The 23,294-nt window shown below is 36.9% G+C and overlaps 1 protein-coding gene across 3 annotated transcripts in view; it reads right to left on the bottom strand.

Moving 5' to 3' along the window:
- Positions 1-23,294, bottom strand: part of LOC150103156 (AP-1 complex subunit gamma-1-like) — a 418,791-nt gene that overhangs the window by 37,864 nt on the left and 357,633 nt on the right. For all 3 annotated transcript variants that reach the window (XM_090398388.1, XM_090398390.1, XM_090398391.1), the window contains 3 exons: positions 18,538-18,618; positions 8,761-8,921; positions 1,070-1,168 (listed from right to left, as the gene is read on the bottom strand). In XM_090398388.1, coding sequence (XP_090254514.1) covers positions 1,070-1,168; positions 8,761-8,921; positions 18,538-18,618 — 341 coding nt within the window. The remainder of the gene's footprint in view (positions 1-1,069; positions 1,169-8,760; positions 8,922-18,537; positions 18,619-23,294) is intronic.

Genomic DNA, 23,294 nt, shown 5'->3' with positions numbered 1-23,294 from the left:
AGCTGAGGCTGCTTTTAAAGTTTTCTAAGCCATTACCATTACTTTGTCTAGTATACTATCCAGCAACTAGTCGTATCCTTTAAAAGAAGAAATACTGGGTCTTTCCATGATGTCTGATGTAATTCTGGAAACATCATTCACATGGCATATTTATTCTGGAATTAGAGCATTGTTTAGGCCACTTTAAACTTCCAATAAGCAAACTGGTGGTATTACGGTATTACACCAAGATGACACATCTACCACCTAATGATGCCTAGTACCAAATAAGTTTGGCATTTCCTCTGAGAGAGTAGGTACCACAATGTGACCCCTACCAAAATTAGTTTCCCCTTTAATTTCCTCTCGATCTGATGCCTGCTGGCTAGGGAATATATCAAGCACTACTAATGGGCCCACCAATGTGAAGGTGTAGGCAGCAGTTCTGGTTGCTGCAAACTGATCAGACTTCAATGAATTCAGCTACTTTTATCATTGCTATGTAGGTGATAAAATATCACTGACATAGCAGTGACCAGAATATCTGTCCCCATCAGCATTTTTAGGCTTCTGAGGTTTAGCACTAAACCTCAGAACACTAAACCATGATTATGAAATTTGCCTGGTGATCACCAGAAGAATGTCTTCAGTCCTCTCTTTTTTTTTTAGACCCATGCATACAGAAATATGAAATATGCAAAAATAAAACATAAATAAATCTGCAGTATGCATGACAAGCCAGCAGTGTGAGTGATGGGTGTGCTTGCTGTTTTGGTAAATTCATCATCAGATTACAGAAGGTGAAGATTATAGCAATTATGTAATTTAATGGGCAAAATTTTTACATAATAAAGTTCTTATAATTTAATTATATAAGTTTCTTTATTAAATTCTACAACAATTTATATAAATATACAATCAACTCTCACTATAGCAAACATCATTAGAATGAACCCACTCACTATAACGAACTAGTGTAAAGTACCATCCAAGTTTCGTAGCATCGATACTACTCTAATGAAAATTCAATACAGTTTACTAAAGTCAGATCTGATTGCAAACCACTTCATATTGTTTCTCAGATAAATACCTGATGAGGATTGACTACTTTGATTGTCTGTCTAACCGGTCCTGAATTATTTGGGGGCACAGTATTGCTACTTGGTGGCAAAAGCTGCAACTGGAATGTCTAAAAAAATTTTAAATTACATTAAGTTTACTGAAGAGTAACAATAAATTTAACTCAATGGTCAGTAAGAATAACTATATCTAATGCATAAGCTATTGTATTTATTATTGTGATGTGCCTTAATGAACTCATAAGATCTGAAAACAGAGATAGAGAATAGACAAACTGTGCTAAATCAATTATGTAAAGAAAAAAATAATAAAATAATAATGTGATGCACAATTATTCATCTCAGGCAGTATTCAGACTAAATTTCATCACATATCTTTTAATGATTTATAGAAATTGACTACAAGAATGTGATATTCATTTGTAATAAATCAGTAAACTGAATTATCATCATAACACTAATTATGGGTATAGACCATATTGATCTGTTCCAGGTCTTATTATCCATCCAATATCCTTTTTTTAAACTGAATTAAATAAGTGAAATTTATAGTTACAATACTAATATCTATGTTAACCTGGTTTGAAGAGTGGCTAGAATATTTTCTTTTCGATCAAGAAGCTGTGAATCAAAACCTATTTACTTGTTCTATGAAAAAAAAAAAAAGTGTTTGCTTCCAACACAGATGCTGAATAAATTTTCATGGTTTCAATTTTATGGTTGATTCCTCCTAACAATTATTCCATCTAATAAGGATTGTGTTCAATATAGAAGGATACTATATTTCTCTCTCTCTCTCTCTCTAAAATTCTATTTTTATCCAGAAACCAGTGCTTTGCAACATGCAATACGATACAATATCACCTATTTGAGTCTTAGAAGTGTGGTCTGTGTATTTCTTTTTGGTGATATAAAACTATGCTGTGATGTCACCTGAAATATTTAGGTATTACCTACTCATGCAATGGAAACAATGAAATAAAAGGAGAGGGAGATACTTTGCAAGTGGTGGCAGGATTTCACTGAGTGATGAAGGCCATTGCCACCTAGTAGTATTTTTTCCAACCATGCTTTTATATCACGACATACCTAGTCTAACCATAAATACTGTTACAATTTGAGCAGTGCATAAACCTTTAATCTATCAGTAAATTATTTTCAGCACATTCAAAACCACATATATAACATGCATGGTGGCATGCACAGCATCAACAAAAGCACTGCTACTGCTTGCTCCAAATCTACCTTCAGGCTGGCAATGCTAGGATATCATTTTCTTGCAGACTACTCTCTCTCAAACCGACCACAATTTGAAGTCCAACAAATTCAGATCGGAACTTCCAGATGGTCAATTAGATGGTGATGTGTGGTTGCTGTCTTGTGTGCAAGGGCTTTGTCCTGTTAGAAGGTCCACTGCCTACTGTGAAACAAGGTGTTGTTCAGGGGACATACCACAGGTTCCAGGATGGTATCTTGATACACTTTGTCAGAGGTTTTGTCCCCCTTTCTCACAGAAATGCAACTTGGATGCCCCCCCCCATACAACACCCCTCCAAACCAAACCATCACTGATGAGGGATGATGAACCTCTCTGAATCCTCGGTACTATGCAACCATTCAGGCAGGTCATATATCCAATCATTTTGGCAGCTAAATGACTTTTCAACAGCAAAAATCTTCTCACCTGTGAAAAGGATATTCTTGTATCTGTTGTTCACACACACTACTGGAGAAATGCCTTTGATTTTATCACCCTCTGCCACATAAGTTGTGGTGTTAGGAAGTGTTCAGTAGAACGACGATTGACAACTATCAGCCCCAGGTCATCAGTTACTACACGTGACATTGTTTTCTGTGAGACATTCATCTCTTGTGACATCACTTTCTGCGTTCTCACAGGATTACAGTGGAAGCATGCCCTCACAAGCTGTTGCATCCTAGCGCAGCATGGTCAACCTGTTCTTTGGTGGTCAGATACATCTTCTGTATCATTATAAAAGTTAATAGTCCGATACACAAACATTATACTGCTCCCAAGTGTGTTGAAAATAACAGGTAGCTGCCTTCCAACCTTGTGAGATGCTATTACAGCTAAATAGTTCTCATAATCTCTCCACTTCATGTTAATCCATATAGCTAGATAACTCTCTCTATTGATAAACACGTTAATATTGGACACACACACACAACGCCACTAACAGTTCACAGAATTGTGCAAGCTTACTTGCATAATTCTGTGAGCAGTGCAGGCATGTGTGAAAATTTTAACAGTATTTATAGCAAGACTGCGTATATGAAAAATTGCTAGCATAGCATAGAGAACATGAAAAACTTGAATCAATTAAAATTTCTAAATCAAGTAGAGAATTCACTTTTTGACCATGACAAATATGAGGGCATAATTCATTCTCACCAGTGCAGCCTACTGGCTATAACAGTAGGCTGCATTGTTGTTACTGGACTTAATGTAACAGAAAGTACATTAAGTCCAGTAACAACAATGCTGTTTTAAAGAATTCACTAATAACATTGCAAACTTTCCCTTATAACATATTATTATGCGTAATATTATAACATAATATTACACATGTTATGCGTATTTAAGCTTAATACTGAATGGAATGAATCCTAAGAGAGGTATCCTCTGTGGGTGCTGAAAGGTTTAAAAATTACTGTTTCCCAAATCTTAGTTTAACACAACCATATTTATTAAGATTTGGCTGGTGTTTTAAGCTTGTTGCTGATTCCAAAATATCTGTCATGTTTGTATTTACTGTAGCAAACTATGTTAATTTTTTTTTTCCGTTTTAATCTGTATAAGATATCTAAGCATAAGCAAACAAAGTTTGCAAGTGAGGTATCTTCACTAGTCCTTTTATATAGGAGCTACTGATTTCACATCAATTGCCTCAGTATCCCAGAATGCTTAAACGTTATGGGAAGGGTCACTATCCAGACTGGTTTTGCCCTTCATTAAGGCTTCATTAGTGGAAGGATATTATGGTTAAATCAATGCAGAAATCATATATTTTAGTAAAATAGTGTGTCACGATATTATTAAAATACTGTTGATCAGAGATAGAAGTAAAAAAGTTTTTTTTTTTTGTTTGGTTACAAAGTATATTTGACAAAAATATGGTGACATCATTTCACTACTTATATACAGAAAATATGCGACTTCTGCATTGATTCAACCTTGGTATCATTCATAAGTCTAGCTCCCATGATGAGGCCTCAACGAAGGTTGCAACTGGTACATGTAGTGACCCTTCCTGTGATGTTTTAACATTATGGGATACTGAGACAAATGATGTGATCTCAACAACCTCTACATAAGTAGACCAGTCACGGAGATATATATATATATAAACTTTGCTTGCTTACGCTTGGATAAAGATCAACATTCTTTTATCCCTATTTTTGCAGCAGTAATTATAATTTTATACAGACCCAAAGAATCACAGCATTTTCTTCTTCTTCTTGAGTATTCTGCAATTGAGCAGGTTCTTCTTTTAGTAGCAGAAACTTTCCTTCCACTCTCTTCTGTTCTGAGCCTTCTCTTTCAAGGTTGTGTACCTGTCTCCATTCAGCATGTCACCTAGCCTTGTTTTCCTTACTCTTCCTCTGGGTCTTTTCCCATCTATTTTTCTTTCGATGGCACATCTGATGATTCCATTCCCTCTCAGAATATTCCGATCCAGTTTCCCTTGCTTCTTTTTATCCTCCTTAACAGACTTCTTTCTTCTTCAACTCTTTTTAAGACCTCTTCATTAGTTATTTTATCTGTCCATTTGATTTTTTCCATCCTTCTCCAAATTCAGACCTCAAAGCTTTCCAAAATCTTAATTTCTTCTTTCTTCAATGTCCAAGTTTCAACTGCATAGAGGGCAACACTCCACACATAACATTTTATTAGTCGTTTCTTTAGGTTTCTATCCATTTTACTTCTGAATAAATTCCATTTTCTATTAAAGGCATCTCTTCCCATCGCTATTCTTGCTTTTATGTCACTTTTACATCTTCCATTTTATTGCATTTTATTGGAGGAATAAAGTAGCTTGAAAAAGTTCCATGTTTGGTCTCTCAGAACAGGTTTTCCAGGCTATACAAAAAAAAAAAAAATAAATAAATAAATACAAAAAATATAAAATTATCCTTAGCTTACTCATGGTACTAATGTTCTAAAGATTTACAAACCTTTTCATAGTTGGAAGACACATGAAAAAACCAACTCTCTTTATTATAGTAAAAGTTGTAAAGTGGGTCTGTAAATAGTCAACTATATAGTGCACTATTTACAGACCAAACCAGACAATGCATCCTGGAAGCTTCTTGATCAGCTAACACAAAATTCTGCTACCACTTATTCTGCCAGATCTCATTTGGAGAGTCAGGAGACGTGGGCGCGTCGAGTGGGATCCTCAGTACCCCCATTCAATATTGTGATGTGTGACGGGGAGTACTGTCAAGCACCCCCCTCCTAAAGAATGGAGATATAGGGGGGGAATAACAACAAGAACAAGAAACCATCTCTGGAAGCTGTACAGGGAAAGTAAAAGCAGAGGAGCAAGATTAAGATTTCCTCACAGAGAGTAACTGACAAGTGAATGTGTTCCCTGAGAGTGTTGTGAGTGTAGAAACAGTGAATAAGTTGAAGGGCACAATTTGTGAACATCATGTGTAACAATAACATAAGTGTTTTGACTGTACAGAAATGTGATAACTAAAATAACAATGCAAATTGCAAAAAACACAAAACAAAAAAACTGAAAAATGTAAAAGGGAAAAAAAAATTCACACGAAAAAACTCTTCGATATCAACTTCAATGACTTCAAACTCTAGATTTTTATTTCTGAAACTTTTTATGCATGCTACAATATGCATAATTCCTTGTGTCACAAGGGGATAAATAGTACATTTGCATTCCATGATCCAACATTCTTCTCCCAAAGAGTAACATACACAGCTATTTTCATCCATGCGTTGTCTAGCATTATAAGAATATGAAGCACAATGAGCTTTATGACTTCATAAATGCATCACAAATGACTTTATGACTTCATAAATGCCGGCCCTATTGGTCGAGTGGTTAGCGTACCTGCTCTCCAGCCAAAAGGCTGTGGGTTCAAATCCAGCCGTGGGCATGGATGTTTGTGAGTGTCTGTGGAAATACTGGTGGTGGTCAGCAGTAGATGGCGTTGGTGTAGTTGCAGTCAGTAGGTGGATTGAGTAGTGGAAACAGAGTTGTAGAGCAGGTGCCCTCCCTCGATGAGTCCTTGCACTCCCTAGAGGTGTCAAATAATAATAATAATAATAAATGGTTTTCAGTCTGACACCAAATATATACAGTGAATATATCACTGAAGCAATTATTACTAGTAAAAACATTCATTCTCCCATTCCACTTAAAAGTAGGAATATTGCAATTGCCTTTCATTGAAATTGTCATCTTAGTTTCCCCCCCCCCCCCCCCATTTATAAGGAGGATTTGGAAAGTTCTGATAAACACCTACACGAAAATGATATTAAAGCAACTGATGTAACCACAAGAAAGAACATACTAGTAGCAGAGGTTATGGAGGTAAACTTACATTCTCATATCCTTGTATGTTCTTTCTTGGGATTATATCAGTTGCTTTAATATCATTTTTGTTTCTAGGTGTTTATCATGGAACATACCATAGAAAGGGTCCATCTTTGTGAAGCAACTGCATAAGTTTTTTTTTTTTTTTTTATTAGTCATGAGAAACCACACCATGTAAATGCCTTCCATTCCGTAGAAAGGGTCCGGCTTCACAAAGACGGACCCTTTCTACGGAATGTTCCATGACTTATGGATCACCCTGTACAAAAGCTGGAAATAGCTACAAACAAATTATGAACATATACACAAATTCTTTTGAAAGGACATTAGCAAGAAACTTGCAATTATGTCCAGTCTCTTGCCAAAAGCTATTAGGTATAATTTTGGTCTAACTCTGTTTCAAGCTTTTTCTTGCATAGACAATCCTGGTAAATGCCCTCCTACTAATCCAAATATGCAACATTCAACATCTAGTGGTCCTGATGGCATTTCTGTGATTGTTCTGAATGTTTGCAAGTTCTGTGTTTCCTTTTTTATTCTCTCTTATTCCATGGGTATATATATGTACCCTGGAAATTAGCTCATGTTCAACCTATTCATCAGGAGGGTGACATAACTTTACCATTACATTACATTACATCCAATTCATTCATTTCTTTTTAATATAATGGAGAAAACAATCTTTTTAAACCTAATATTATTACTCAACTTTTGCATGCAGTATTGTATCAAACATCTTTGCAAAGTTAAGAGTTATAAGATTACCAAAACAAGTTTTAAATTAAACCATTAGGAAAAAGAAAACAGAACATCCCCTAAAGAGATTCAATGATGACTTCTGAAGCCAGAACAGGCCACTCTAGCCTAAATCCTTGAAAAATGATGATGAAGAAGGTACATGCAGTCTGTCTACCGCTATTCTCACATCAGTCACTGCTTTAACTCCATCTGCAGAGTGATATTCAGTAATATCTATTTCAGAGATAGATGATGAAAGTTTTTTTTTTCATTTGGTTATACTATAAATTAAAGATACCAATCCTTAATCCTTTATCCAAGTGTAAGCAAACAAAGGTTGTGTGTGAAGTATCTTCATAAGTGAACTACTTGTATGTAGAGGCTAATGACTTTACATTATTTGCCTTAGTATCCCATAATGCAAAGTACATCTCCTTTCAGAGGTGTATTTGCTATGCATTATGAGAAGGGACATTATGCAGACTGGTAACATGTGTTACATCTTTTCACTATTTGTATATGGGAAATGACTTCTGCATTACTTCAACCTTTGGTATCACTTCTTGGTCCAGCTCCTGCTAATGAGACCTCAATAAAGGTCGAAACCAGTCTGGATAGTGACCCGTCTCATAATGCATTGCATTATATACATCGAAGGGAGGTGTACTTTGCATTATGGGATACTAAGGCAACTGATGTAAAGTCACTAGCCTCTACATACAAGTAGCCCAGGAGTGAAGATACTTCATGAGCAAACCTTCTTTGCTTACACTTGGATAAAAGATTAAACCAAGAATATCATTTCTTGTCATCTTTAATTTATAATATCTATTTCTTCTGTCACCTTCCTACCATTTGCAGTCATTAAAGTTATCTTTCCATAATTATTCTCCTTTTACTCAATGCACAGCAAAAGAGCTCTCTGGGATTTCTCTTGGTCCTGCTCAACTCATTTCCTAACCTGCTACTGCCTTTCTTACCATGTTGATCATCCTTGAACTTGCTGCACATTTCTCTTTACATTCCTCCAACTTCTTTTTCAGTTCTTGCTTAACAATGCCACTCATCTATTTATCTGCCATCTGATTTATCTTCCTGATGTTGGGTACACAGACGGATACTACTCCTCTTTATCTTCTGTTGATCATTTCTTATGCACTTGCAGCTTTTTTTTACATCATGGAAATGCTACAATCCTCTTCTTTAGTTTATGATCATCTCCTACTTGACAGAACATATACACCTCCTTTAATGAAAACTGATTCATCAACAACATTAAAATCATTTGCAGATTATCTTGTGGTTTAAAATCAAATATTAACTTGAAGCTATCTCTTAAAAACAAACTGGATAAATATGTTAAACTTCAATAAACTCACCTTTGGCACTGCAGCTTGAAACACAAAATCATTTATAGAGTGTGGTGTATTATTAGTTGCTGTCAACAGTATTGTAACCATCTGTGAATTATCTTGTGGTCTCTCAAAATCAAACACTAGTTTCAACCCATCTTTTTCAAAAATTACTAATGGGGGTATACCTGAAAAATAAGAAGTATATTAAGAATTTCATATTTGGAATAAGAGTAGAAATCATACTATTATATCGCAAAGATAAAACCAAAGAAATATCTAACTGTCCAAGGTTTCCAAAACATTTTCATGTTGCAAACCTTGCAAACTGCTGGCTTGGAGAAGAAATAAAGAATGTACTGATAAATCTAGATTTGATAGACAATGTTATACCAGGTTGACAATTAAATCTGTTATATTTCATAGCAAATTTAATTTTCATATTTAGTTTCCAAGTGATATGTCATAAATTTATGTCACCTTGGTTTTAAAAAGATGAAAATTATAACATAAACCTATAATTTTATCTAATGGTATTAAACCACAATGACATAAAAGAAGATTCTAGACCTTCCATAACCAATGCATTAAACAATTATCTCTTTGCAATTATCTCAATGCTAGCAAAATACAGTCTTGCATTTCTCCTAAGAATGATGACACTTTATTTCCACTTGCATTAAATAATATTCAGACCACTATTAAAAATTAGATTTCTCTTCTTTGAAGGTTGAAGTAATGCAGAAATCATGCCATTCCTATATACAAATAGTGAAAAGATGTAAAATCTTATTATTAAAATACTCTTGATTAGAGTTAGTCATTGAAAGTTTTTCACTTGGTCATAAAAAATCCAAATATGCCAAGAAATTATATTCTTTTTTAATCCTTTATCCAAATGTAAGCAAACAAAATTTGTGTGAGAAGTTTCTTCACGACTAGGCTACTTGTATACAGGAACTAATGACTGCACACACACACACATCCTTTCGGGTGCATATAATGCTATGCATTATGGGAAGTGCCACTACCCAGATCTGTTTTGCCCTTTATTGAGGTCTCATCAGTGGGAGCCAAACTCAGAAGAGATACCAAGGTTAAAGTTTGCAATGAGTCTGTAGTTTGGATATAATTTCTTTTACTGTGTTTGTACAGGATAATAACCGATGTTTTTAGTTCGTGGAGTTAAGATGATCCATTTCAAAACTACCAGGTGAAGTTGTTCAAAAGATTGATATATATATATATATATATATATATATATATATATATATAATTTTTTATATTTTTTATTCACTTTTTTTACCTCATCTGGAAACCTTGCTCTAGTGACCAAATATGGAACTTTTTCAAGCCACTTCAGACCTCCAATAAAGCAAGAGATGGTAGTCTCGCACTGGGCAATGAAATTCATCTACCTCCTAAAGCCAAACGCATATATCCATGCCCACAGTGGGATTCGAACAAGCAGTCTATTGGTTGGCGAGCAGATATGCTAACCATTTAGCAGACCAGGCCAGCAATTTGCCTGAGTTTGCTACTTCTGGACTAGATTGGAGATTTAGCTATGCAAGAATATCTTTAAGTTCAAGTTTGGATAGGAAGCATGTAATAATTGAAATGTGTGATGGAAAATCCAGTCTGATAACCCCACTCTTTCTCTCGAAATCACTCCAAATACTCGTTGCCTCCTGTTTCTGCCTTATGTCTCTTCTATAGGTATTTCCATGGGCAATGTCTTAGTTAGCTGACCACCATAATTCCGTAATTTTCTGCCATAACTGTAATAACACGAGCAGTTTTTCTCAAATTTTCATTTACTATCTAGTTTCAAAGTTACCGAACCAACATCTTTCTCTTCCTTGTCCTTCATTCCATATACCTCTGCAATTCTGAAAACCTCTCCCTTAACTAAAAATTGCACCTTCAAGATGTTCAAGGAAACATGTCAACAAATTTCTTCTTTCCTTTAACCTCTTGCTAACACACAGCACTGATGTGCTATATGTTTTTGCAACATTTCGTGCATTGGATTTGTATTAAAAAAAAAAGGGTATTGATTTCTGATTTGGGTTATTTTACTGATAATAATGTGTATGTCTTGATAATAATAGCTGTCATATTTGTACAATTAATGGATGAGTGTGTAAATAAATTTCTGAGTATTTCTTTTATTGTTGGGGTGTTTGTAGTAAGATTAAATGTTATGTCATAGTATATCAAGGTAGGTATTTGTAAATGAAGAGGCAAGGTCTGTGTATTTACTTTGAGATTGTTATTAGAATGAAGCAGTTCTGCAGGGGTGATGATGATCATCCAATTTTCTATTTGGATGTCTATATATATATATATATATTGTGTTAATATTTTTCCAGTTTTTTTGTTTAATGTCAGGTATGATTCTGAATATTTGCTAGCCTTGACTGAGCAATTGTTTGAAAATCATAAATGACTCACATCATGGGCATGGATGTTTGTGATTGTATACAGGTGAGAGTATCCCCTGAAATGAGACCCCTATCTCACTTAGAGGCCTGAAGTTGGTTACAAAAGTTTGTTTGGTCACTTGAGAAGGGTTTTTTTACTATATAAAAATTAATAATAATACAAAAAATATTAATAAAAAACTTAAGAAAAACCCTTAGCCAATCCACCTGCCATAAGAATGTACTACAGGTTTATAAAAACTCTTGTGAGTAGAAACTACATAAAAAAATTTGTACTTCAGGATGTTCAAATTGGGTGAGATTTCCAACAACATTCTACAATAAATTCTTTATAGAAGGATGGAATATTCTGCAACAAACCTAAAATGCACCCCCCCCCCAATAACACTTATTTACAGTGAAAACTTTTGAAGCTATTCAAAACATCTTTCAGCATTGTCTGTAACAATTTTATCAAAATTACTGTCTAAATTAGTCAATGGTAATGAGCAATGTTTATAATTTCTCACGTTGGTGTGCAAAATACTGAGTTCAAGAATGCAATCAAACATTAGTTTTATTGCATTTTTTTACACATAGTTTTATTGCATTTCCTTGAAAATCTGATAAGTTTGTATTTATAGATACTTAACTATATAGTTACCTAACTATTCTAGATGTCTGGAGTAATTACTTTGAAAGATATTAAATGAAACAAAACAATGACAGAACAGTAGTAGAAAATATTCAAGAAGAATGCAAAAATGAGTACATATTAATACTTGAGATAGAAAAGGCTATCAATAGCCTGAAATGTGGAAAGGCAGCTAGATTAGCTGACATTCAAACAGAAATGCTCAAATATAGAGGCATAAAAAAGTTTTGCAGTGGCTACACTGCAGAATTCAGAGGGCCTGGTCAGAAGATTAAATTCCAGATGATCAGAGTATAGCTCTCATAGTTCCTGTCTATAAAAAGGGGAATAAAGTTGACCGTGGGTGCTTAAGGGTCAAAATTATATAACTGAGAGGAGACCTCCACATAGCCTTTAAAGGAATGTAGAGAACCGACCAGGGCTTCTGACCTAATGTCCAATCCTCACCTTCTCGTGGTGCACTCTGTTGGGTATCTACTTTGATACTGAATGAACGACGATGGGCTGGAAATTTGGGATTTAGCCAACCAAATTGTATTCTTATTGGTTAAACCAAAATAAAAAATGATGGTACAACATGACAAAATTTCATGCCGGCTGGGGCGTCGCCCGGTTAAACAAGGCCCCCGTTGTTTTCGCCAGGGAACCAGGGCGAACAGCGAAAAGTCAGCTACTGGAACAAATCTGAAAACAAACCCCAACTCAACATCACCAGAGTTAAAGATCGGTACTATCAACGTAAGAAGCCTGAATGGCAAAGAAATGGAGCTAGCTGAGGAATTACATAAGTACCAGATCGACACAATAGGGGTGACTGAAACAAAAAAGACCAAAACTGGTGAGATCTTTCTGAGCAATAAATACAAAATGTTATATTCAGGCAATGACAATCAAGGAAAAGAAGGAGTAGCCATAGTATTCAACACAAAATACGAGGCTAATCTTCTTGAATGGCAGTCAGTCTCAAGTAGAGTAATGTGGGCAAATATGTGAATGGGGAACTGGACAATGAGACTTATTTGTGCCTATGGTCCCACAGAAGGTTCTACTAAGGTAGAAGTGGAGGAATTTTTTGAGGCTTTAGAAAAAGCAACTGACACAATGAAAAAGGAAAAGTTGGTCCTTGTTGAGGATCTGAATAGCAGAGTAGGAAATGATTCTGAGACATACAAAAATATTTTGGGAAAATTTGGAGAAAAGAGCAAAGCTAATAATAATGGCAAATATCTGTTGGATTTCTGCTCAGGACATGGACTGGTTATTACTAACACCATGTTCCAACATAAAAATGTGCACAAATTCACATGGAGAGAAGAGGCTAGGAATAAGAAAAGTCTCATTGACTATGTTATTGTTGATAGTGATGTTTTCTCCCTTGTGCAGGACACCAGATTGTACAGAGGAATGGAAATTGGAAGCGATCACTATTTAGTCTTGAGCAGGATAAAATTGAATTGCATATTGAAAAGAATAACATGTAAGAAAGTTTTAAAGCGAATAAAAGTTGACAGCTCTCAGATGTGAACTGTAGACTAAAATACAGAAAGAGTTAAAGAGGCAGTGAAGGAAAAGAAGAAAGCATATCAAAAGTTCCTGGCAAATAAGTCAGCTTTTACTCTTACAGAATACAGAGACAAATGTAAGAAAGCTAAACAGTGTGTAAAACTAGCTAAACAAAAGTCATGGGAGGACTTTGGCAAGAATATAGAAAATAAATATCAAGAAGGTAGAAAAATATTCTGGAGGTTGTTGAAGAAGCTTAGGAATGGAGGAAAGAGTGCTGTTAAAGTAGTTAGAGATGACAAAGGTGACATGAAAACAGGAGAAAAAGATATCCTTGAAGTATGGAGTAATTACTTTGAAAAACTGCTAAATGAAACAAGCAGTGATGACAGCACAGTGATAAAAAACACTGACCAGGCATGCAGTCAGGAATACATATCCATACTTGAAGTAGAAAAAGCCATCAAAGACTTGAAATGTGGAAAGGCAGCAGGAGTAGATGATATTCGACCAGAAATGCTGAAGTATGGTGGTATAAAAGTCTTACAGTGGCTGCACTGCATAGTTCAGAAGGCCTGGACAGAGGGATGAATTTCCGATGATTGGAGTAGAGCTCTCATAGTACCCATATATAAAAAGGGAAATAAAACTGCATGTGAGAATTACAGAGGTATTTCCCTACTGAGTGTTCCTGGCAAGATCTATGCAAGTATACTTGAGAAACAGTTAAGAAGAATGGTGGAAGAAAAGCTTGGTGAAGAAAAAGCTGGATTCAGGCCAAATAGAGGCTGTCAGGATCAGATCTTCACTTTACGACAAATAGTCGAGAAAGCATGGGAATATAACAGAGATCTGTATTTAAGTTTTGTATATCTGGAAAAGGAATATGACAAGGTGTCAAGAGAGAAGCTATTCAATACGCTACAGTCATATGGTGTCAACGGGGCATTATATCAAGCAATACTTAGTCTTTATTTGAGTTGTAAGTCAGCAGTTAGAATTGAAGGAAGTACAGGAAGATGGTTTAATGTTAAATCTGGTGTGAGACAAGGATGTACATTATCCCCTCTGTTATTCATTATCAATATGGATCACATTATGAAGGAAAGTGGTATTAAACCTGATATCAAAATTGGAGATGTTAATGTCAGCTCTTTGCTTTATGCAGATGATGTTATACTTCTAAATAAATCTACTACAAGTCTGCAAGATTCTATGACTAAATTGAATAGCTGTTGTAATAGATATGGTATGAAGGTCAGCAATAAAAAGACAAAGAAAATAGGCAGAATCATTGAAAATGTCAACTGCGTTGTGAACAGAGAACCTGTGGAACAAGTAAAACATTTCAGCTACTTAGGCACAATTTTTACTGAAGATGGTAAATTAAATATAGAAATAGACAACAAAATCAGCAAAGCTGGTATGGTGGGAAGTCAAATGAATAAATTCATATGGAATAAGAGAGAAATTAGTCGGAACACTAAATTAGCTGTATACAAGACAGTGTTCAAACCAATTTTAACTTATGGATCTGAGAGCTGGGTCAGAAGTAAAATACTTGACCAAAGACCGCAGATATGAGAGTCCTGAGAAAAATTAGAGGCGTGAACAGATGGCATCACTGGCAATATCATATTAAAAATGAGGATATTAGGAAAGAACTTAACATTGTCAGCATCCAGGAATGTGTTAGCAGAGCTAATCTCAGGTGGTATGTTCACTTAAATAGAATGGGAGAGGAAAGATTAGCAAAACAAGTGTTCTCTGCCAGGTTGGCAGGAAAACGACCTAGAGGAAGACCAAGATATAGGTGGATTGATACGGTACAAAGTGCCTTAGACGATAGAAATATAAGATCTGATAATGTTGGAGTCTTGACAAGTAACAGACTGATTTGGAGGAAAATTGTAGATAGGAAGTTAGTAATGATGTAATTTTTCATGTAGGACTATCATATCCTGTACACCCCTTGAGGGTACATGGCAGGAATTTGATGATGATGCTGATGAAAGTTGAATGTGAGAATTACAGAGGAATTTTTCTATTACGAATTCCAACTAAGATTTATGCAAGTATACTTGAGAAGAGGCTAAGAAAAACTGTGGAAGGGAAACTTGGGGAAGAACAGGCTGGGTTCAGGCCAAATAGAGATTGTCAAGATCAGATTTTCAGTAGTTGAGAAATGGGAATGTAACAAGAATCTGTACTTCAGTTTTGTAGATCTAGAAAGAGCATATGACAAGGTGCCTATAGATAAGCATTTTAGAATGCTACAATTATATGGGATAAATGGAATATTACACAGAGCAATAAATATTCCATGTTCTAAGTCAGCATTTCAAATTGAAGGAAATATAGAAAGATGGTTTGATGTAAAATTAGGTGCACAGAATCTCCATTATTATTCATCATTATATAGATCACATTATGAAAAAAAGTGACATTAAACCTGATAGTAGAATTAGATATATCAAACTTAGCTCTTTGAAAATGACAATGTACTCCTGAACACATCCAATGCAAGTCTCCAGAATTCTCCAACTAAACTGAATAACAGCAGTAAACAAATTTGGCATGAAAATCAGCAAATAAAAGACCAAAATTATGAAATTAATCATAAAAAACAAAAAAAAACCTTAGCTGCAATCTCAATGGAGAAGCTACAGAACAAGTAACACATTTTAACTATTTAGACACAGTTTCTAGTGAAGATGGCAAATTAAATATTGAAATATGAACAGGATAAGCACAGCTTACGAGCCAGCAGAATAAATTTACATGGAATAAGTAAGAAATCAGCCAAAACACAAAACTAGCAATATACACAAGATAGCGTTGAAACCAGTTTTAAATTAAGAAAGTGAGAGATGTGTTAGAAATAAAGCATTTCATCAAAGACTAGAGACCATGGACATCAGTTATGATAAAAATTACAGGATGAACAGATGGTTTCAATGGCAGAACTATATTAAAAATTAAGATGTTAAGAAGGAACGTGACATTGTTAGCATTCAAGAATGTGTGAGCAGAGCTAATCTGAGTTGATATGGTCACTTAATAAAACAATGTTTGATGCTAAGATGAAGAAAAAAAAAAAAAAAAAAGAGGAAGACCAAGATCTATGTGGATTGATTCAGCCTGGAAGTGCCACAGAAGACCGAAATGTTAGACAGGGCAATATTGTAATGCTGACAAGTAAGAATAATTTGGAGGAAAATTGTTGAGAGGACATTAGCAATAATGTAAGCTTAATCATGTAGTACTGTCATCAATATTCCTGATATACATACCCAGAGGATAAATATCAGGAATTTTGAGATATTGATGAACTATAAGCAATAGTTTTATCAGTCAGTTTTTCTTATGCAAAGCCTTTCTTGATACATTGCTATTCATATAAAATGTGAATCAGGGCTGCTACCAGATTAGATTGCACCCTGAGGCAAACAATTAAACATTGTCCCTGATGGATTATAAGACAAAAATATAAGAAAATCTCCAATTGCTATGTTGTTTTTATTACAAGAGAAACATTAATGCAAAACAATTAAATGTTTGCTCTACAGGGACATCGCACAATAATTTTTTTTTTTTTTAAGCTCTTCTAAATTTAAATTATAAGCTATGTTTGCCTCTATCAATATAGTTCCTAGACCAACCAATCTTTCATGGGTCACTGCTGTTCGCAAATAATTTTTAATCAGTTTAAGCTTGAAAATACCTCTTTCTGCACTTGCTAGTCTAACAGGAATTGTTAGCGTAGCGACGGTGCCTACTGCAATATTGCTGAACGAGTGCCCTTATTAAGACGAGCCGTGAGGCAGGCTGCCTTTATGCAACACCCTGTCGACGGTACTGATGTGAATACATACTGCAATCCCTTGAAGGCTTGCTATTCCAACAGTGAAGCAACAGTGAAACTCAGAAGAGTATACATTCAGCTGATTTTCAGTTCTTGGGATAGCAGATTATCTTGTCTGCGTTTATGGTAAGAAAAGAACAGGCTTTTTTCATTCAGAATTTAGAAAAGAGTTTCTCCAAAGGAGAAATTGATCCACTTGCAAATATATTTAATTTTGTAGGAAAAACAGAAGGGTCTATCAGAAGTTGATGGTGAAAGATGATTGAAGGTCAAACCATTTTTTTACTTCTTGCTGAAGGTCAATTTAAGAAGTTTTTTTTTTTAGTTTACAGTACTATCAAAGTGTTTCTAGGAATATTATGATCAGAAAGGTTATATTTGTGCAATTTTTCATTAACTGCAAATGAACAACAATCTTTAAATTTACTACTCCATACTTGGAAAAAACAGGTCAACGAAGTTTGAGATCCTTATTTCGAGCTATTCTGGATTCATTATTTCTATATGCATATAGCAAAGAAGATGAAACTTATATTTTCTGTTATCTTCCAGATAGAGCATTTTAGTTTTGTGCTCTCTCTCTCTCTGGTTATCAGCTTCCGGGAGTTTATCCTGCAAAATAGATAAACTAGCCAGAACACACACAAATTAACTGACTCAATATATTGGCCCCATAGCCTTAGATCCTTTGGTCATAATTCTTAACATCAATATCCCATCCAATAAGTGAATCACTAAGGATAACAATAATCCATCCAGATTGTGTTGCTATGCTTCACTTAGCAATTTCTACATTTTTTTGCTATCTTTAAATTTTGAACACTTGCTCAAAAACTGCAAACTGCCAAATCAGTTTCTTATACCTTTTATAAGAATATGGGAATGATTGAAAAAGTCCATTAGTTTTAAGAATTAGTCTTAAGTTGTACTGCAATTATTTTCATTTTGTAAATAATTTCTGTGTATATGTTTCTGTGTATCATTGAACTATTTATTTTTATTTAAAAAAAAAAAACTTATCCCATGTAATTTTTAATTCCTTTCATTTAAATGAACTGAGAACAATATTTGAAAAGAGTATTATCGATTTTGTAGGATACAAATCCTTTTTGATTACATGAGAGCAGTGCTAAGTTCATTTACAGTTTATATAATATATACATGTGCTTCATAATTTCAAAACATAAATAACTGACATGAATTAAGTAGTGACCAATGCATTAAATATGTTCAGCAAAATACTATATTAATCTGATATTTGTGTTTTATCTATACTATCTCTATAAAACAACTCAGAACTGTGATACATCTGAGTTCTTTGTTGCATTTTGGAGAGAATTATATCTTAAACTTACTTTTTCCTATTGGTTGAGCACTAACTAATCCATCCATTATGAAACTTGGAGGATCATTTGGAGGCATAGAGGTAACAGGTGCTGAAAAAATTATAAATCAGTTAACTACTAGACTGCAACTCAAAACATTCTCAGTATAACATTACAATTCATACTTTCTTCAATAAGCCTAATACCCTAATAGTGCTAATAAGACAGGATACACTGTGAGTCATGAGATTGTTCATAACTGCAGAATAAGAAGCTTACAGTACAGGTCTCTTGAATTAAAAAACTTCCTATAAATGTGAGTCCAATACTGAAAAGATTTATGGAACTATGGATATTTGAATTTTAAAAAAAGGCTATGGAGTTTTCAGTGGTAAAAATTAAGAATATGCCGACACCTACCCTTAAAGTGTTAAATGTTTATTCAAGAATTTAAAATTTATGTTTACAATATGTTATTTATTTTCAATAGTATTGATGACAATACAGAATGATAAGAAAATAATATTTATTAACTTATTTGCTGATATTTCAATGGTATTATATTCAGCATCGTCAGAGCACAAAAACAGTTTGTCACAGTACACGAAATAACAATTTGGCATAACAGTGGATCTATTTTAAAAAAATTGTAACAGAAAACACAAGGAACTGAAGTTGTACTGCCATACTTGTTGAGGCTTAGAGTATGTTTTAAAGCTTCTGTTGATTCCAAAAACAATCTCTCTGACCCGTCTGTCCATCTCGAGTACCGGGAAATTGTGATAGCTTGCGTTTCCCCTTATTCGCCCGAAGCAATGGCCAGTATAAACCACAGCATATCACCACCAGCAGCAGCCGGTCCATGCCCGAGCTCAGCAGGAATCAGTCAAAGGTCGCAGAATTTCGATCAAGGAAAAGATGCCAGCCACAGCTCCAGAGAAGGAAAAGACATCGGTCTCAGCCCCCCGGACAACAACGGACAAAGGTCAGTACTCTCTGTCTCTTATGCCAACATTGTAGCTAATACCTCCGCGCGAATTAATACTACTGCAACAACGACCACCGCGCGTACAAACGTTCACCTAGCCAACCGCGTTTCCCGAGACAACGGAATTGTAATTTTCGCAATCGAAAATACCCCACTGGAAACGTATCTAGACGCAGTAGCTCAACATGTTCCCCCAAAAAATATAACTCACATTTCAACAGTTGCCGGAACCGTACAAATGTACTTTAACAACGCATCTTGGTCTGAGACATTAATTGAAAAGGGAATAGACATCGGAGCATGCCACGTGAATGTCTCACCAATCACACTTGCTCCCACAAAAGTAACAGTGTCAAATGTCCCACTGGAAATAAGCCATCAAATGCTTCATGGATTACTATCAAAATACGGTGCAGTGACAGGTAAAACCCAAACGCAACGCGCCTCTACAACTAGGCCTGAATTCGCTCACATCAAGAGCTTTAGAAGACAGGCTCTAATGCACTTTGGCGACAATACAATCGGCTCCATACCCAAAATAATCAACACAGAAATAGACAGAGTACCCTACACCTTTTATATTACTGTTGCTGCTCAGTGCTTTTATGGGGGTGGGGGGGGGGGGGGGTGGGGGGGGGGGGGGGTGGGGGGGGGGGGGGGTGGGGGGGGGGGGGGGTGGGGGGGGGGGGGGGTGGGGGGGGGGGGGGGTGGGGGGGGGGGGGGGTGGGGGGGGGGGGGGGTGGGGGGGGGGGGGGGTGGGGGGGGGGGGGGGTGGGGGGGGGGGGGGGTGGGGGGGGGGGGGGGTGGGGGGGGGGGGGGGTGGGGGGGGGGGGGGGTGGGGGGGGGGGGGGGTGGGGGGGGGGGGGGGTGGGGGGGGGGGGGGGTGGGGGGGGGGGGGGGTGGGGGGGGGGGGGGGTGGGGGGGGGGGGGGGTGGGGGGGGGGGGGGGTGGGGGGGGGGGGGGGTGGGGGGGGGGGGGGGTGGGGGGGGGGGGGGGTGGGGGGGGGGGGGGGTGGGGGGGGGGGGGGGTGGGGGGGGGGGGGGGTGGGGGGGGGGGGGGGTGGGGGGGGGGGGGGGTGGGGGGGGGGGGGGGTGGGGGGGGGGGGGAATTATCGGGCTGGAAAGTATGACAAGCTTAGGAGTTTGATTGGCTCAGTGCCATGGCATGTACAACTGCAAGGACTAGAAGTTGATAGTGCATGGGAGGTGGTTAAGAAGTGCTTGCATGAAGCAATGGCTGACTGTATACCTAGAGTCCGAATAATAAATCAAGTAGGGGTTAAATGGATGAATAACACCATTAAGCTTGAGCTGCAAAAAAAGAAACAACTATGGAGGGAATTTAAGGAGAAAGGTGACCGGCAGGCACATAAACGGTATAAAGCGCAGGCCAGAAGGGTGACGAGTGTGGTAAGAAAAGCAAAAAAGGATTACGAAAGAACATTGGCCATGCAGGCTAAAGAGAATCCTAAACTTTTTTAGATACGTAGCAAGTAAAAGGAAAAATGTACATGGCAGAATGATTTTAAAGAATGCCGATGGTAGGGAGGTAACTGAATCAGTTGAGATAGCTGAGTTACTGAGTGAGCACTTTGCAAGAATATATCATCCAGGTGGTGACATTGCAGAAACGAATAAACCAGTAGATTATACGGGAATTGTGGTGAATGAAGTGGAGGTGAGTAGTCTATTGCATAACCACAATGTCAATACATCTGTGGGGTTGGATGGTATACCAGCTCGTGTAGTACGAGAAGCAGCTAATGAATTGTCAGTACCCTTGACCATTTTGTTTAATTTGAGTCTCGGGTCTGGGTTAGTCCCGAGCGGGTGGAAGGAGGGGAAAATAGTTCCACTGCATAAAGGTGGTTCCAAGACTGCTGTTGTAAATTACCGACCGATTAGCATATCAGAAATCATTGTCAAGGTCTTAGAGAAATTAGTCAAGAAAAGAATACAGGATTGGATAGATGAAAATGGGATATTGTATAAGGGACAACATGGTTTTGTGAAGGGTAGATCATGCCTCAGTAACTTGCTCACGTTTTATAACACAGTGACAGCTGAATTGGATAGGGGTAATGGGTTTACAGTGATACTACTGGACCTTGCCAAGGCCTTTGACAGGATACCACATGGAACCCTAATCAGTAAACTGGAGCAGATGGGGATAGATATAGGGTTGGTAAGATGGATAGGAGGGTGGTTGAAGGAGAGATACCAGAGAGTGGTTTATTCAGGAGTGGAGTCAAAAAGACGTCTTGTGACTAGTGGAGTGCCGCAGGGCTCTGTTCTTGGACCACTGCTTTTCAATTTGTTCATCAATGATATTGGAAAGGATTTGAGAGGAAGTGTTCACTTGATTGCTGATGATGCAAAGTTGGGTAGAGCAATTGTGAGTGCAAGGATGTCAAAATTTTACAGGATGATTTGGATAGTTTGGAGGACTGGGCTAGGAAAAATGGATGTCAGTTTCATGTGGCAAAGTGTAAGGTTATGCACTTTGGGGTGAAAAGAATATCGCATAGGTGGAACCATACTCCAGGAGATTGATGATGCCAGGGATTTGGGAGTGCTGGTGGATAGGGAGTTGAAGTTTAGGGGGCACATTGCAAAAGTAACTAAAACAGCTCACCAAATCACTTGGCTTATGAAAAATACTTTAACATGCAGAGAGAAGCAAGTTGTTGTTCCTCTGTATCGAGCCTTGATAAGACCCCATCTGGACTTCTGTGCCCAGTTATGGGCACCAGGGTTTCTTCATGATGGGGAGGAAGTGGAGAGGGTCCAGAGACGAGTGACCAAGATGATAGCAGGTCTGTGGAATGAACCTTATGAGAATAGGTTGAGGATTTGTGGGTTGCAGAAATTGGACGATAGGCGAAGGAGGGGTGATATGATTGAGACATTCAAATTACTGAAGGGTTTTTATAAGATTGATCCAGAAGATATTTTTGAAAATATGACTGGTGGTGGGAGGACTAGGGGCCATGCATGGAAACTGGGCAAGAGCATGGTTGACAAGGGTGTTAGAGCTAGGTTTTTTACTTGGAGAGTGGTGAATGAGTGGAATAAGCTTCCAGAGTCTGTTGTGGGTGCTACGACCGTGAATGAGTTCAAGGCAAGATATGATAGATACTGTGTGAATGTTGAATAGTTGTTCCAGACATGATGAAAGAAATACATAGATGAACAAAAAGAGGAAAACAAGCACCCCCCCCCCAAAAAAAAAGTTTCCAGAAAAAAAAAAAAAAAAGCATTTATAGAGGCATTTGCTTCTGTTAATAAGGCAGTTCGTTGTTTGAGGAAATGGATTCCAAAATGCAGAGATTTAGCAAAGTGGACCAATTGATGTAATCACAATTGTCTGCTAAAGAGAAATTTATGCAGAAAAGGAAACCTGTGCAGATCAAGTCAGACAAATATGAAGAATTTGTTGTTGATTACTTACCCTTCCCTGCCTCTTCTGATTAGTCCCAATTAATAAAGGCAGCAGCATTGAAGAATTACCCTTTATACATGTATTTCTATCTAATTATTTGAAGTACACAGAATCACTGTACAATCATGCTACTATACTACAGTATAGAGTACTCTATACAGTACAGTACTCTATACTGTACTGTATAGAGTACTGTACTCTATACAGTACAGTACTCTATAAAGAAATTTTGTCATAATTTGTACAATATATTATTTAACTATAAACTAAGAGTAAAATTAGTTTTAAAAAATAGCAACCTAGACATTATAGCATTCAGGCATTGTTACTTGCTAACATATCCTTATGGTTCGTATAG

The sequence above is a fragment of the Typopeltis vanoorti genome, chromosome 9, assembly GCF_054136105.1.
Source record: "Typopeltis vanoorti isolate ZY-2024b chromosome 9, IOZ_Tvanoo_1.0, whole genome shotgun sequence".
Lineage (NCBI taxonomy): Eukaryota > Metazoa > Arthropoda > Arachnida > Uropygi > Thelyphonidae > Typopeltis > Typopeltis vanoorti.
The sequence above is the reverse complement of the archived record's forward strand: the minus strand, read 5'-3'. Positions and strand labels throughout refer to the sequence as shown.